Source organism: Serinus canaria, chromosome 11, assembly GCF_022539315.1.
Source record: "Serinus canaria isolate serCan28SL12 chromosome 11, serCan2020, whole genome shotgun sequence".
NCBI classification, from domain to species: Eukaryota; Metazoa; Chordata; class Aves; order Passeriformes; family Fringillidae; genus Serinus; species Serinus canaria.
Window position 1 is genome coordinate 19,974,775 of NC_066325.1, and position 15,734 is coordinate 19,990,508.

Here is a 15,734-nt window from a genome sequence, read left to right on the forward strand (position 1 = left end):
GCCGGGGCGGCGCGGGGCTGGAAAAGGCTGGCTCTGTCTCTTCCAAGCAAAGCTTGTGAGACACAGACCTGGTATTGAGCGGGGAGAGGGGCCTCCTGCGCCCCGAGGGACTCGGGGCTGCTTCAGACCCTCCCCAGTGCTGGGGGCTGGGCTGAGCTGCTTCCCCTGGTGCCGCCAGCTCTGCAACCACACCGGTTTCCCCGCCATGCCACTGTGGCTCTGGGTGGCACCGGGTGCTGTGGCAGTGAGGGACACGTGGGAGCTGTGCTGCTATTGCTGTCTTCTCACGAGGCCTGTGGGGACCTGGACGAGTGCCTCGGGCCGGCTCTGTTGGGGTGTAGCAGCCAGCCAGCCCCACAGCTGTGGGACCCGTGCCCCAGGGCACCCTCCCCTGCAGCCGTTATTTCCCGAGGTGTGCAGGGGCCGTGCTGGGCTCCCGGAGCCGCCGCGGTTCCTGCCCTACCTGCGCCGCCACAGGGGCACAATTGGCTCTTTCATTCCCAGCCATCCCGGGAGGCTGTGTGGAAAATGAATGGAAAAGGCAACTGGCTGTTCTAGCTTGTCTGTTAACATCCCCCAGAAAAAACGTGTCAGATTTTTCCTTGACACTGTGGGCTGGGAGGGAGGAAGGACTCTTAAAGCTGCAGAGCCTGCCCTGCCCGGGAAGGTGCTGCCCCTCTGCTCCTGTCTGCCCTCCTTGTCTGGGCAGGAGGCATCTGCTCCCTCCTCTTCTCTGCAGGCTCATGCTTAGCCTTTGGGCTTTGCTGCAGGTCTGAGAGGGCCAGAGGCTGCTGGGGGCTCCTATGGGAGCCCCGGAGATCCTTTCCTCAGGGGCTCCTGTCTTCCTGGAAGTAGGGGAGTGTGTTCCCTCTGCCTGCCAGCGTGAGGAAGGGGCTGGGTCAGGCAGAAGGCATCTGGGATTTCAAGCCATCCTGAGTCAGACACTTGATGTGAAGGGCATTGAAATGCATGTGCCCTTGCCACTGGAGGGGCCTGGCCCTCCTCTCCCATCCTGAGAGGTGCTCAGCCAAGAGTGAACTCCTGCCGGGCAGCAGCCCCTCTTAGTTGGGCTTGTTATGGTTTTGGTGAGGCGTTATGAAAGGTGCTGATTTGTGAGTGCAGCTGTGGCCCTGGGTTGGGTTCCTGTCACTCTCCTTGGTGGGCAGGACAGTGTCCTCGCTGCCGATGACACCTGTGGCAGTGTGTGCCAGGATGCTGCTGCCAGGCAGGAGCCTCACTGCAGGGGGAAAGGTCCCAGCTCTGAGGCCTGGAGCATGGAAGAAGAGCTCAGCGATGAGGCCTGAGCTGCCGGGAAGGCTGTGAGAGGCTCTGGAGTGACAGCCTGGCTGGGGCAGGACAGCCGGGGCTCCTGTGGTGCTTCCTGCGGGGCCTCTCTGCTGGCAGGCAGCCCCTCCCGCCTTCCCGGGATTGGCCGGGGAGGTGGGTCAGGGCCGGCTCACTCACCAGCACGGGCTGGAGCCTTCCCGGAGCCGAGCTGCTCCCAGGGCTCCCATAAAACATCTCGTTTGCCGTGGCACGCCCCCGGCCCCTGAACAGAGGCACCTCTTTGTTCCCGGGCTCCAGGAGCTGCTGGCCCCAGCCAGCCCCGCGTCCCGGGCGGTGTGGGAGCCCGTCCTGGGCCTGGTTGGTTGTGCTGGTCCTGCTGTGTGCTGAGTGGCACCATGTGCCAGGGCTTTAGGGATTCCTGCTGCAGTGCCCCCGGCAGAGTGGCTGGAACTGTGGCCACCTGGGATCCTCCAGGACACCAGCAGCAATTCCTAGACTCTGGAAAACTGCAGGTCCACCCCATAGTGGCTGTGATGCCAAAGAGTTGTGCTGTGCTGCATGTCCCAGCAGCTCCGTGAGCTGGCTCTGCCATAGCAAGGATGTAATCCCACAAAACTGGCCATCTGGCCAGTAGGTCACTAGGGGGATTGGGGAGTGCCCATCCCATGTCACCTTTTAATGGAAAGTTACAGAAACCTGAGGCCCTTGTGGTTATCCCTGGCAGATAAATGGAGTGGGACACAGTTGGCTCTAAGCTGCTGGTGGCTGAGGTTGGATCAGCAGCAGAGGCAAAGCTTCCCTGGGGAGACTTTCATGGTACACTAAAGATTATCCCTTCCCCTGAATGTCTGTAGAAGGTTTAACTTGCCCCTTGCTTGTTCCTGGAGGGACTGTAGCCACGACATGGAATCATTCCTTCTGTGGGAATGCACAAAGTTTGAGCCAGTCTTCACCTGCTCAGCACCAGGGAGCTTTGATTCATCCCAGACAAAACCTGGACAATCACATGGAGCTGTTGGAATGGGAACCGGCCTTTGCATCCATTGGGACTGGGCAAAGAGCTTGGTGCTAGGTTTGGGAAGCTGAGACACCGGGAAGCTCATTTTGGCTGCCTGTCTGAAAATCTTCTGGGATGCAGCTGTGGAGATGGAGCCACCTCACACAGGGTCTTCCAGAGGAGCTGCCCATCCCGTGTGGCAGCTCCCTGGAGTCAGACACGAGTGGTTCCTGGGGGTCCCAGGGCTGGGGCTCAGCCCGGGGCCGTTATCACACCGGCCGCTCCCAGCCTCGTTTCGTGGAACTGTAAATCCGCTTAATGGGCTGGGTGGGAATTCCAGCTCACCTCTCCTAAATGGGAGCTCTGATGCCGCGTGCAGGGCACTGGAAGTAGCTGAACTGAGACCTTATTCAGGACCAAATCACCCCCCGACCCCCTCCCAAAATAATAATAATCCCTCTGACATTCTGGCAGCCGGCGGGACAGAGGCAGCCTTTGTGCCGGGCCCTTCGGGGGACCCGCCGTCGGTGCAGCAGCAATGTCCCTTTGTGCGTCCCGCACGCTGCACGGGGACAGGGAGGGGAAGGTTCTGCCAGTGTTTATTTTCTTTAAAAAAGCTGGAGGGGGTGGAGGGGGGGAGAAGGAAGCCGGCTGGGAGGTTCATGTTCACATCCTCCACTTGGAGACACCTTGTCTTTGCGCCTCAGCTGGGCGCCCGCACAATGAGGGCTTGTGCGGCCCCGGAGCGCGGCGCGCGCGGAGGGGGATGGAGGGACCCTGGAGAAAATGTGGATTCCTACGGCTTGGAGGAGCCAGGGGGGAAACAGAGTCTGGATTTGTTCTGGGTTTTGGCTGTGCTCAGTAGCATCTTCTTTCTCAGGCTCTTAAAACTGTCTGTGAGGTCAGTTTCCCATGGAAGCAAGCAGTGCCGCTCTGTGAGGCAGAGGGGAAGACCAGGCTCCGCAGGAATCCTTGTTGGAGGATGGTGATCAGTGACAGAGCTGTGCCCCTGTGAGCGTGTGCCTCTGTTGTGCAGGAGACACCTGCCTTCTTGGCACTAAGAACTGGAGACTTCCCTCAGATCCACAAGTGTTGCCTGCCCACAGCCCCGTGTTCACTGCAGACCCTGTGTCACTGCAGACCCTGTGTCACTGTGTTTTGGGGGGCCTTGGAGAAGGAGGTGTCAAGTCCCAGTGTGGGACGTCTCGCAGCTAGAGGTGGGACAAGGGCTCTGTGGGGGTGTGCTCCCGTCCTGCTCCTGTTGGCTGAGCCGCACCCCGTCCCCGCGTCACACCGGGACAAAGCAGCTCGCTAAAAAATGGTGCCATTGTGTCATGAGTAATCCGTGTATAATAAAAATATTATTTGAGCAAATGAGTCAGGAAGTGTCTGGGCTAGTGTCCCAGGCTGGTGCAGCCAAATTTTTCTGGCCTTCTGTGATGGGTGTTTCAGTCTGGCTGGCACTGGCAGGCATTGCTGTGATGCGGTGGATGCTGAGGGCTGTGCTGTGCCCCCATTGCCCCCAGGGACCAGCAGAGCCAAGCTGATGAAGCCAGACTGGCTCACACAGGAGGGAGTGGAGCTGGCAGTGGTCTCCAGGAGCCTCCCAGCCCGTGGCACCCTCTCCAGAACCTTCTGTGAATGCTGTCCAGTGCTGCAGTAGAGTGTTCCTCTTTGGGGACAGCCCTCTGTGCTGGTTTTGTTCAGTGGAGTCGATGCACAGGGATGTGGATGGAGGGATGCTCACCATCATGCAGGACCCACTTGGCCCTTGTGTCATCTTAAATGAGCCCCTCAGTTTGGGAAGGACATTGAGACGCTTGAGCGCATCCAGAGGAGGCAACGAGGCTGATGAGGGGCTGGGAACACAAACCCTGAGAGAAACAGCTGAAGGAGCTGGGGGTGTTCAGCCTGGAGAAAAGGAGACTCAGAGGTGTCTTCATCACTCTCTACAGCTCCTGAAAGGTGGCCGTGGTCAGGTGGGGTTGGTCTCTTTCTCCAGGCAGTACTGACAGAACCAGAGGACACAGTCTTAAGCTATGCCAAGGGAAATTTAGGTTGGATGTTAGGAAAGAGTTTTTTATGGAAAGAGTGATAAAGTTCTAGAATGGCCTACCCAGGGAGGTGGTGGAGTCACCATCCTGGATGTGTTTAAAAAAAGATTGGATGTGGCACTTGGTACCATGGTTTAGTTGAGGTGCTGGGGCATGGGCTGGACTTGATGATCTCAGAGGTCTCTTCCAACCTGGTGGTTCTGTGAAATCCCTTGGCTTTCCTGCTGGGATCTGCCCTACAGCCGCAGCTCCTGGATCTGTGAGCGATGGGGGTCTCGCTGTCACAGCCAGGGCCCCTGGGGCAGCTGCAGCCCCAGTAAAGGGCTGATGAAGAGGGATCTTCCTCAGGAGTGGGTGGTGGGACTGGCTGGGGTCCTCTGGCAGCGCTGGTAGGTGTGTGTAGGTGTGGGGCCAACACTGGAGGCCCTGAGGCGTGGGCACATTGTCCTTTGGGGGTGGGGAGGCTCGGGAGGCTGGCACGGGGCTGGGGCAGAGGAGCCACCCCTGCCAGGGCCGGTGTCCCGGTGGTGACTGGGGGTCTCTTTCTCCATGTCCCGTCTGGCACAGTGGAGAACAGGCAGCTGACCCTGGACCTGCAGACGGAGAACAAAGGCAGCATTGTGTCGGGCGGAGAGCTGACGGTTTTCCTGGACGGGCCGGCTGTTGCTCTGGGCAGCGTTCCTGACAGCAGTGCTGGCTCGGAGGGTGAGTGTGAGTCTGAGAGTGTGAGTGTGAGTCTGAGAGTGTGAGTGTGAGTCTGAGTGTGAGTGTGAGTCTGAGTGTGAGTGCCCAGCTTGCGCAGGGAGCAGAGTGGGGTGAGCTCCGGTGTCCTGGGCCGACACCCACCTCCGCCCCCCGTGAGGCCCCTGCCCAGCCTGGGCTAGCCCCGTGGGCTCCTGCTGGAGTGGCCACAGGCTCCCAGCAGCCTGGGAGGAGCAGCCCTTCTGCAGCCCTCCTCCAGCCTTCCACACAGATCAGCCCCTTCCCTTGCTGAATCAGCCCCTTCCCTGCTTGCTGTGAGGGCTGGGGAAATGGTTGTCTGCTGATCCACTCATGAGAGCACCCCATGCCAGGGCATCTGTGGGGTCATGGGCTGGTGGCTGATCTCTCAGGGTTGCCAGGAGAGCAAAGCTTGTACAGAACAGGGCTTGGTGCTTTGCCTTAACTCCTTCTCTTTGTCAGTAGAAGACAAAACCTGTGAAATTTGGGAGCTGTGGATGCAGAGCTGTCCTGGCACTGCCAGCTCTGCAGAGTCCAGTGTCCTGCTTGGGGTGTTGGGCTGTGCGGTGTGAGGCAGGGTGTCCTTGGGTGCTGGGGTCTGTCCTGCAGGGGATGGGGCTGTTGTGCTTTTGGGGCTCCTTTCTGGAAGGTGGGAGGGAGACAAGGAGGTTAGGTGGTTCAGTCCTTTTCTTCACCCCTTGTTCTTCCCCCATGCAGGGTCCCAGGTACCTGGACGGGACCCCAGCAGCACAGCTGTGGCCACGGAGGGCCGGCACCAACCTCCCAGCACCAACTGCTTTGGCAGCAGACCGAGGTGAGGGTCCCATGCCGTGTGTCCATTGCTGAGGGGTTGCTGTGGCTGTGTCTGGATTGTCCTTGTGCTGTGCACCCCACTCTAGATCTCCCAGTGAGCCCCTGTCACGCAGCACACGGGAGGTCTGTGCTGGGGGACAGCAGAGCTGGGAGTGCAGAGGAGTGACTGTACAGCTGGGCTGTGGCTGGCCTGAGCCTCTCCTAAAGCATTGGTGTCTCAAGGAGTAGCAAATCTGTGATGGCTCAGAGAGTTTCCACCAGTTGCTCCACTGGCAGCTGAAAAAATGATCTGAGAGAGGGGCAGGCTGTGATGAGGCAAACTAGCAAAGTGGGGTCCCTTAAATAGGGATCAGAGAAACCCCAGCACCTGAGCACAGCCCTGACCAGGCTGGGAAGCACAATGCCCCTCCAGGCAATGGCCCAGAGGGGGATGCTTAGGGAGGTCCGGGGAGAGCAGGAGAAGCAGAGCTGCAGGGAAATAACAGCTGCTTCCAAAGGAAGTGAGATGCTTGGGCAGCAGGCCATCCTGCAGCTGGCTCCGTGCCGTGCCCTGCCCTGCCTCCTTGCCGGGCTGGAGTGGCTCAGCGCTGCTCCTTTTGGAGCTGTGGTTACTGAGAGACGTGTCACACTGTCAACATGGAGTTGAATTTAACACCTATTTATATTTCCAGAGCATGGCAGTGGCCCAGCAGCCTGTACAGATGTTCTGGGTAGGAGTGTGGCTGTGGAGAGGGTGCCTGCAGCCTGTCCCTGGGAGGTTCTGCGTGGCCCAGGCTCAGGAGCACTCTCAGCTACAAGCTTCACACCTCGAGCTCTTCTGCTCCTTCTTTATCTGCTTGGCACACACCAGAGTTGATGTTTTTGGCTCAAAAATGACCTTGTCTTTCCATGCTGTGTGTTCATCTCCCACCTAAGGAGGGAGAGGGATGGAAATTGGGAGCAGTTTGTGAACACAGATCATGCCCTTTTGTGGCGGCTGCTCCTGTTGATTCCTGCTGTCCAGGTGTTAGAGCCTCCCAAGGGGTGGGAAGTGCTCAGTGGCCTGACTGAGCTGGACTTGACAGGCACTTAGCAGTTCTCAGGAGGTGCTAGAAAACCTGCAAAGAAAATTCTGGTTTGGGAGGCTGAGCCTGGGCACTGCTTGTTGCCCGTTCCCCACTGCCTGCCCATTGGCTGTGAGGAGTTTGTGCTTCAGCTGTCACCTTGAGTGTGTTGAAGTCTGGCCAGGACTTGTGCAGGGCACCTTCAGACACCTGCCAGGTGTGCCTGCCATCAGCCATATCCCCTGGCTGCCCTGCTGTGGAAAGCTCCGAGCTTGTTCTCAGTCCATGCTGTACTCACCTGAATTTGGGGTTGCTCAGGACATTCCTGCTCAGTTTGATGTGGTGCTGCTCTGTGGGGCAGAGCACTGTTCTCCATACCCACAGAGGAGGCAGCTGCACACGCCAGGGTGGAATGTGGGTCCCTTGCACTTGGGAATGTTGTTTGATGGTTGCTGTGTTTATACACAGAGCTGTGTTTATTTTCTTGGGCTTGGTGATGGATGCTGGCAAAGTCGCTCAGCAGCAGGATGGGAAGAAAAGGGGCATTCTTTGCTCCTCAGCTATTTCCACACTGTCCCTGCAAGGGAAATTGCTTGGTCAGGGCTTCTCTTTCTTCTCCTGAACAAATGTCATCTTGGGATTTGCTGCTAATCTTGGTGATTGGGTGTGAAATTCCACAGCCGTCTGTGCAGGGAGAGAGGGAGCTCTGGCTGAGAGCTGGGGCCGTGGGTGCCATAACCCCCATTTGTGGAGGCCCTGGCACAGATTGCTCAGAGAAGCCGTGGCTGCCCCATCCCTGGAAGTGTCCAAGGCCAGGTTGGACAGAGTTTGGAGCATCCTGGGATAGTAGAAGGTGTTCCTGCCCATGGCAGGAGCTGGAATGAGAATGAGCTTTCAGGTCCCTTGGCATCCAAACTATTCCATGATTCTCTCATTTGGGTGCTGGGGGATGTGGCTGCCTCCCCCCTTTGGCAGAGACGGGGGGAATTTCTCAGCTCTGTATTTTGTTTTTCTCATCTCTGTGTCTGTCCCATCCTGCATGGCACTGAGGCTCTCTTGCTTGTAACCCAGAGATTGTGCCCTGCTCCCCAGAGCCAGTGCTGGCTCCAGCCTGTGCTCTGCCCTCCTCCTCCTCAGCCACAGCTTGGGCTCTGATGTGCTGAGTGAGACTGAGACATGCTGCCACCTCTGCTGCATCTCCTGAGGGACCCTTTGGCCATCCCAGCTGCAGGATCTGGCCATTCCTGGGCTTCTTGGCTGGGGTCTGTGTTGGCCACCGTGGCGAGGGGATTCTGCCTTGGCAGAAGGGGAGGAGGAAGGGTTGATGTCATCTGGCTGATGCCACTTTACTCTTTGGCATCATCTGCCCCAGCCCAGGAGGGGCAGTGGGGCAGCCAGCCAAGGTCTCCAGGTCAGGAGACAGCAGGGGACAGCAGGGTCTTGTCCCTGGTGTGGTAGAGGGGCTGCCATCCACACACCCCTCTCCATCCCACCCTGTCTGTTCCCATCTGTGCTCTGCCTGGCTTTTTCCCTGCTCCTATTTTGAGCACACGCTCCCATCCCGCCGTGCTCTGTGGCCTTGCTGGGTTTGTTTCCAGTGTCTATTAAAAGACAATGCCCAGATGGGAGCACTCGTAGGAGGGCTGGGCTGGGCGGCGGGCTGGCTAATTCAGGCTGGTAACCCTGTGCCGCCGGCTGGCAGCCTGGAAACATCCTGTTTTGGTTTCTAAAAACTCCCTGGGCAGTTCTGAGCTCATCTCTGCTGAGGAGGGCAGGGCCCAGAGCCATCCCATGCCAGAGAGGTTGCTCCCAGTGGGACAGGCTGGTGGCACCTGCCTGCTCCCCTCTGGCCAGGGCTCTGGGGGCTGTGCTGCGTTCAGCCTCGACATGGGGGGAACTGTGGGGAGAGGTCCCAGCCAGCTTTTGGGAGGGAGGTGGGTGGTACCAGTGTGCCCTGCTGAGCCCTGGCAGTGAGGGGCTCCCTTCACCTCCTGAAGAGGGAAGAGGAGCCTCTTCTCTCCCCACAGTTACCCCATGTTGCTGGGTGCTGGTGGCCAAAGCAAACCCCAGCACAGAGCCGTGTCTGGGGGCCAGCTGGGGTTTCAGGGAATTCACTGCCTGAGGAGCTCCTCCAGGAGCCTCTGGCTGGGGCTGCCCTCCTAGGGGTCTGTGACTCACTCAAGTGGTCACAGCAGCTCCTGCTCTGCCTGTGGCTCTCATCTAATCTATTTTCAACAAATCTCCTGCTTTCCCATGTCTCCTCCTGATCCCAGCCCTACCATGAGCCGCTCCCCAAGGAGAGCAGCTTTGGAGCGAGTGGGAGGGTTCCAGTTGCTGGAGCTGCTGAGAGTGGCAGGGCTGATCTGTGCCCTGTTACTGCCAAGCTGCTGTCCCCTCCCAGCACCAGCCCTGAGACTTGGGGACAGTTTGTGGGTTTTGCCCTTTTAAGGTAGATTTTGGCGGGGAGAAACTGATGTCCTTTTCCCTGCAGTCTCTACCCTCTGTGGTTGCTGCCTAGGCTGCCAGCCTGGGTGGAGGTGCCTGGGCTCTACCTCTGCTGCTCAGGCCCCCCAGATTTGGGATGACAGCATCTCCCCTCCTGCCCTGTCCCCCTCCTTGCTCACAGGAATGAATTCTTGAGGTGAAACCCAGTTTTTTCAGGAATGCCTTTGTGCTGCCTTGGGGGCCCTGGATGGTCCAAGGCAGCAAGTTTGCTTGGGAGAGCTGCAGGTGCTTTGCCAGTGAAGGTTGGGCTGCCCAGGCTATGGAGAACAGTGGCAGGTGAGCTCCAGGGTGGCAGTGACCCCCAGGAGATGGAGCAGCTGCACCTGAGCTGGTCTCAACTCGTGCTGTGATTTCAGCTCTCACCTTTCCTGACTGCTTGTTCCCTCCTTTTCTGGAGGCCACAGGTGTCCTGGGAGCACCTTCCTCACCTGCCTCTGCGCTAGGCTTGGAGCCAGGCACGAGGCACTGGAGAGAGTCCCCACCATGGTGCAGGAGCCGGGGCTGGTGTGGGATCTCCTGGGATCTGCAGGAGGGGACGGAGCAAGCTGGGATCCACTGTGGTGAGCCGGTGTCTGGCTGTGAGCATCCAGGGCCATTGCTCGGCACGCAGAGTGCCCTCCTGTGAACAAAGCAAGGTGGTGTCACCCAGCTGACTCCTCCATGGGTCTCTGCCCCCAGCAGGTGTGTGCCAGGACTGTGGGCAGGTCTGAGCAGGCAGCATGAAGCTCCAGGCACTGCCCTGAGCAGAGGCAGGGAACCATATCCCGGCCTTTCCCAGGGAACACCGGTGGCTGTGCAGGGCGGAAGCAGCAGAAGCCCAGGTGAAAAGGCAGCAGTGGTATTTTCCATGTGACATCTCTCACCTCCTGTGCTCCCTCCCCTGCAGGACGCACCGACATGTGGCCGGAGCAGCCCGGGGAAACACGGGCAGTGGAGAGCAAAGTCCCAGTGCCAGGAGCCGGCACCGGCAGCAGGCCAAGAGCTCACAGCACACCAGCACAGCCACCAGCATGGCCAATGGCGTGGCCACCAGCACGGCCAATGGCACGGCCACCAGCATGGCCAACAGTGTGGCCAACGGCACGGCCACCAGCATGGCCAATGGCACAGGTGAGCAGCGTTCCTGGGAGGTTGGGGCAGAGCTCAGGGATATTCGCTGGGGAGAAAATGAGTCTCTGCTGAGATTCGTAATGCATCTTGTAGGGCCCAGGAATTTTGTCCCTGTGCATTGGTGGGTCTCATTCTGTCTCTTCTACAGAGCATCAGTAGCTCTTCAGTCTCCCCTCCATAAGGGTTTATACTGCTTTTTCCTGCAATGCTTCTAAATGTTTGGGCTTCCCTTACAGTTTTTTACATTTCTCAGCTCTAGCTCCTGGAAATATGTCTGCATCCCTCACTCCCTTGTTCCTTGTTTGTGGGTTTTTATAAAGCTTTTGCTTTACCACTCCAGCCAGGGTATCTTGTACCAAAGTCTGGGTGAAGCAGGTGCTGCCTTTGCTGCAGGCTGGGAGCACTGAGCATGCCGTGCTTGGGTTGTCACCCACCACGTGCTCTGCTTCCTAGAAAGATCAGCCAGCCCTGGTGCCCTCCCTGTGCTGACCTCCTGCCCTCTCTGCCTTTGCAGTGAACGGGGACGCCGTGGCTGCCGTGGACATGGATGAGGACAGGCCGGCAGCAGGGGCCAGCGTTCCCACCCCGGCAGCGTCCAGCACGGCCGAGGGCTCCTCTGCTCCTGCCCCTCCTGCCCTGAGCAGCTCCAGGGAGGCAGAGGAGGCAGCCTCAGGCTCCAGTGCCCCCCCAGCCCGGGCAGCCGTGCTCGCCCTGGATGCTCTGCCCCCTGGGTAAGCTCTGTGGCCCTTGGGGAGGGGGACAGGAACCAGCTGGGGCACTGCTGTGTGCTGGGACCAGAGGCTGTTCGAGGGAGGGAAAGAGCTGCCTCAGGACCTGCTGGAGATGCTGGTGCTCAGCTGAACAGGAGGGCCTGGGGCAGGTGCTGGGGATCCTGTGCCCCCTTGCCTGGCACAGCTGGTGCTCCCTGTCCTGCCTGCCCAGGATGCTCTGGGCCGGGGTCTGGCCTGTGCCCATGGGGTGTTTGGGGCACTGAACAGTGGGTGGCATCTCTGCCCGTGGAGCAGCAGAGCCCTCTGCTCTCACGGGGCTGTTCAAGGGATCAGTCAGAGGGAAATGCCTAGGAGACTGAGCGTGGATTTTCAGAGAGCTCCCACTGAGCAGGAGGACATGGACATGCTCTGGGGACACCACAGAGGCATTGGCCACTGCTGGGGACGGGGGGCAGGACCCTCGAGTCGTGGTGCTCATTCTCCTCCTCCAGGGGACATTGGGAAGGGGCTGGAGGGGAGTGGGAGCTGCCAGCTCGGGGTGGGGGGCAGCAGTCGGGGTCTGGGCTCAGCCCCCAGTGTGCTGCAGCTGCGCTGTGAATTCTGGTGAAATGGGCTGTGTTTGGGATGAAGGGAGCTGTTTATTTTGCTTTGGCTGAGGCGATGCCTGGAAGGTCAGGGCCCCGCTCGCGTGTCAGTCACAGGTAATTAGGGTTAACAGCTCACTGTGCCTTTATGCGGGTGTGTGAGGGTTTCTGTTCTCCTGGCCTGGGCGCTTCCTGTTTCCAGGCAGCTGGAAAAGTCCAGTGCTCTCAAAAAGGCCTTTATTCCAGCCAGAGCTTATGCCTCTTTCTGCTCCTACCAGGTAGACTGAAGGTCTCCTTTTCCCCACCTGGGGTTGGAAACAGGCTGTTGTTTCTTTGCTGGGGTGGGGAAGCCTGCAGATACCTCTGGGCTCCGCAGGCTGTGGGCACTGCTTTCTAAGACACACCAGGCTGGGTTTACCTGGCCCAGCCAGATGGAAAGGTGGCCATGTCCTCCTCGCCCATCTCCCTGTGGAGCTCACACAGCAGAGAATTGGTGTGTCAGAGCAGGGAGGAGGATAAAGCTGTTGCGCTTTGGGAGCTGGATGGAGAGGAACGTTGAAGGGGTAGTGAGGATTCTCCAGGCTGAGCTCCTAGAATCTGGGTCTCTGGAGACACCTTTGGTTAGCACCTTCTGTGCTGGCTGTGGGATCTGTAGGGGGAAAGAGGGCAGCATGAGCTGTGCTGGCCTGGGCAGGGGAGACCAGAGATCAAGGGCTTCCCAGGTCAAGGAGAGCGGGGAGTTGAATGCATTGAGGTCTCCACGGTGTGAGCCCTTCCAGGGAGCTGCCAGAGCAGATCCTGGGCTAACGGGAATTTGCTGAATTAGGATTGCACAACACTGTGTCCCTGGGGTGGTGGAAATGAGCTTCTGGAGTGCTCTTGAGCCCTGATCCAGGGAGGCTGGTTTTTGGCAGGCTCACCTCACCACGGAATTATTCTGACTGGTGGTTTGGGGCCCAGCTTGGGAGATGGGGATGCAGGGGAGCCCCTTGCTGGGCTGGCTGTGAGAGCCCATGGGGGTGGCTCCTGCTCTGCCACTCCAGGAGCAAAGTCCCCTGCAGAGCTGCCAGGCACGTCCCTCCCGAGCCCTGCCCTGCTCTCTGAGCGTCTCCTTTCTTCCCTGGGAGCGTGGGGAGCACTCACTTCAGCCTCTGGAGGGTGGCCCCAGCCTCCCTGCTCGTTCTGGGCTCTGACAGACGCTTGGGTTCATGTGGGGATCCCGAGCGATTTGCTGTGCTCACATCTCTGTCTCAACATCTGCACCAGGTGTGGTGGTCAAAGGCATCCCTCACACAACTGGGAGTCTGTCCTAGGGGCTGGAGAGGGCTGGAAGGAGTTCTGAGTAATTCCAGCCCAACAGTACCCAAAGCCTCCTTCACATCCTCTGGGCAGTGTTCCCCTGTGGAGCTGGGAGTGTGTGTGGTGCCCGAGGCCTCGGGGGTCCCAGCCCAGGCTCCCACTCTCCTGCTGGGCTTTCAGGGTGCATTGGCACTGAGGGGAGGGGAGGGGGCCACTGGCTCCTGTGTCTGGATCCTGTCAGGGATGATCCCGTGTGGGACAGGCAGGGGTGTGTGGTGCTGCCTTGCCCGCACAAAGAGGTGCTTTATGCTGCCTGGCAGAGCCCAGGGGCTGTGGTTTCTTACGTAAGGAGGGCGTTTTGTTTGGATTGCAGGGCTGCCTGAGCTCTGCCACTTCCCACTGCCTGTGCCTCCTTGCATCCATGGCCATCGAGAGCCTGTGGGCAGCTGGAGGAGAGCTGGCAGGGACTGGCATGTTGGGTGCTTTCTGGTGCTTGTGGGGTGAGCTCCCACCATCCAGCACTCCCAAAATCATGCATCTCCCATGTTGGGGGCTGTGTGGAGCTGGGCAAGGTGGTCTGAGCAAGGTTGGGTTGTCCCCAGTGTCCCCATCTCTGTGTGGCAGCAGTAACCACAGTTCATCACCACAGGCTCACAGGGTGAGCCAGCCCTTGCAGATTCACTCCTCACATCACCCAGGAGCTGCTGGTGAGCACTTTGTCAGCTCATCAGTGTTTTCACAGGGGGTGACGTGGGGACAGGGGACATCAGGCAGTAGCTGCCACCACCAGCAGCTCTCCCCAGTCCCACGTGGCTCTTTGCAGTCATGAGTGCACCCAGAGGGATCCAGAAACCTGGAGGAATTCTCATCATGGGAATTCTGGTCTCTGTAGCTGCAGGAATGGTGCCTTCCAAGTCCTCAGAGCTATATGGATCAGAGCATCAGATATTAATGAGACTGGAAGGGCTATCCATGGCAATTCCACTGCCCTAAAAGTACCTGGACACCTTCTGCCATCTGTCTCATGGGGCAGACCTGCTCGTGTCTTAGGACACCCCAGCTGTGCTGATTTTCTCTTTAGAGATTTCACTCTTGTTTTACCTGTCCTGGTGCTTTTATGCTCGTGAAGCACCAAGTTCCTGGTTTGTGGCCAGAAACCAGGTGGTGTTAGGCTTGGCAGCCCCTCACCCTTATGGTGCAGGGGCACAGCAGGTCCTGCCTTGGACTCTCCCTCAGGGACACCCACTGGTGTCTCTGACCTGTTCCAGGGAGGAGAAAGGTCCAGTGCTGCTGACTGGAAGCAACATGTGCAGGTGTTGCATGGGCTCCACAGAGGCTGCAGTGCAGCTGAGCTGTGTCACTGCAGGTGTGTGGCTGTGGTGATGGCATTGCTGTCCCCGTGATGGCATTGCTGTCCCTGGAGCTGTGGGGCTGAGCTGGGATGAGCCCAGGCTGTGGGGTACCAGCACTCGGAGCAGCTCCATCCCCAGGGCTGTCTGCTGCCTGCCAGCCTGGGCTGGCTCCCTTGCTGCCACACAGAAGCTGGTGTATTAATTTCCTAAAGCTTTTTGTGGTGATTAATTGAGACAGATGATTGAATGGGGAGAGAGGCCTGTGGGAGCAGAAGTGTGGCAGGAGAACACTTGATCTGTCAGCAGCTGCTGGCTCGCCTCCTCTGCTGCAGGATAAAAGCTGATAAGAAAGCATGGGCTCCACAGAGCATTTACCTTTGCCAGGGTGAATTCATTAATGAAATCACACAAAGAATGGTTGCAGCGTGGCCCTGTAAAGCCAGGCTTGCTGTCACCTGGGCTGTCCTCAGGGCCACCCCAGCCCGAGTGCCGTGGCCACACGTGTGTTTAAGCTGTAGCTGTCAGCAGCAAGCCCAGGGCTGCAGGGAGGGATCCCAGCCCCAGCCCCAACTCGAACACTCCCCTTTGAACATGTATTAAGAGAAACCAAAGAGAAACATCAGAAACACAGGGCATAAAACTGACCCTCTGTGAAATCCTATGCTAACCTTTCTGGGGGAAGTGAGGAATTTATGCTCCAGTTATGCCTGTTGAGGAAGCAGAGTGCTGGAGCCCTTCTCCCAGCATTCCTATCCAGGAGGCCCAGCAGGTGCCACACAGAGCTGTCAGATAAAGGCTGGAGTGCCAAGGATGTGAAGGGCTGGGCTCCCTGACCCAGCAGGGGCAGCTCTCTGGACGTTCTTGGTGCCAGCAAATATCACCTGCCTCATGAGCTTATTTCCCTTGCAGGTGGGAGCAGCGGGAGCTGCCGAATGGTAGAGTCTACTATGTAGACCACAACAACAAGACCACGACGTGGGAGAGACCCCTCCCTCCAGGGTAAGGGGCTCCAGGCCTTGGCTCGGTCACTGTCTTGGAGGGATGTTCATGGCATCCGGGTGTCCCAGCATCCTGTCAGGCTTCATGAGCCCTCGCAGGAGCTACTCGAGGAGTTACTCATCCTTTGTGTTTCCTTTTGGTGGGTCCTTGTCCAGAAGAGCCCCTTTAGGTGTGAGAGCAGTGGTTGTGCTGGAGCTGGGCACGGAGCCCTCGTGTCGGAGGGTGTCAGTCCCCAGGACC

The 15,734-nt window shown here is 58.7% G+C and overlaps 1 protein-coding gene across 1 annotated transcript in view; it reads left to right on the plus strand.

Annotated features, from left to right (window-relative positions):
- WWP2 (WW domain containing E3 ubiquitin protein ligase 2) overlaps positions 1-15,734 on the plus strand; it is a 30,306-nt gene that overhangs the window by 3,389 nt on the left and 11,183 nt on the right. Inside the window, exons 5-9 of the mRNA XM_030227654.2 lie at positions 4,906-5,043; positions 5,776-5,872; positions 10,306-10,529; positions 11,044-11,260; positions 15,405-15,494. Of these exons, the coding sequence (XP_030083514.2) occupies positions 4,906-5,043; positions 5,776-5,872; positions 10,306-10,529; positions 11,044-11,260; positions 15,405-15,494 (766 nt within the window). The remainder of the gene's footprint in view (positions 1-4,905; positions 5,044-5,775; positions 5,873-10,305; positions 10,530-11,043; positions 11,261-15,404; positions 15,495-15,734) is intronic.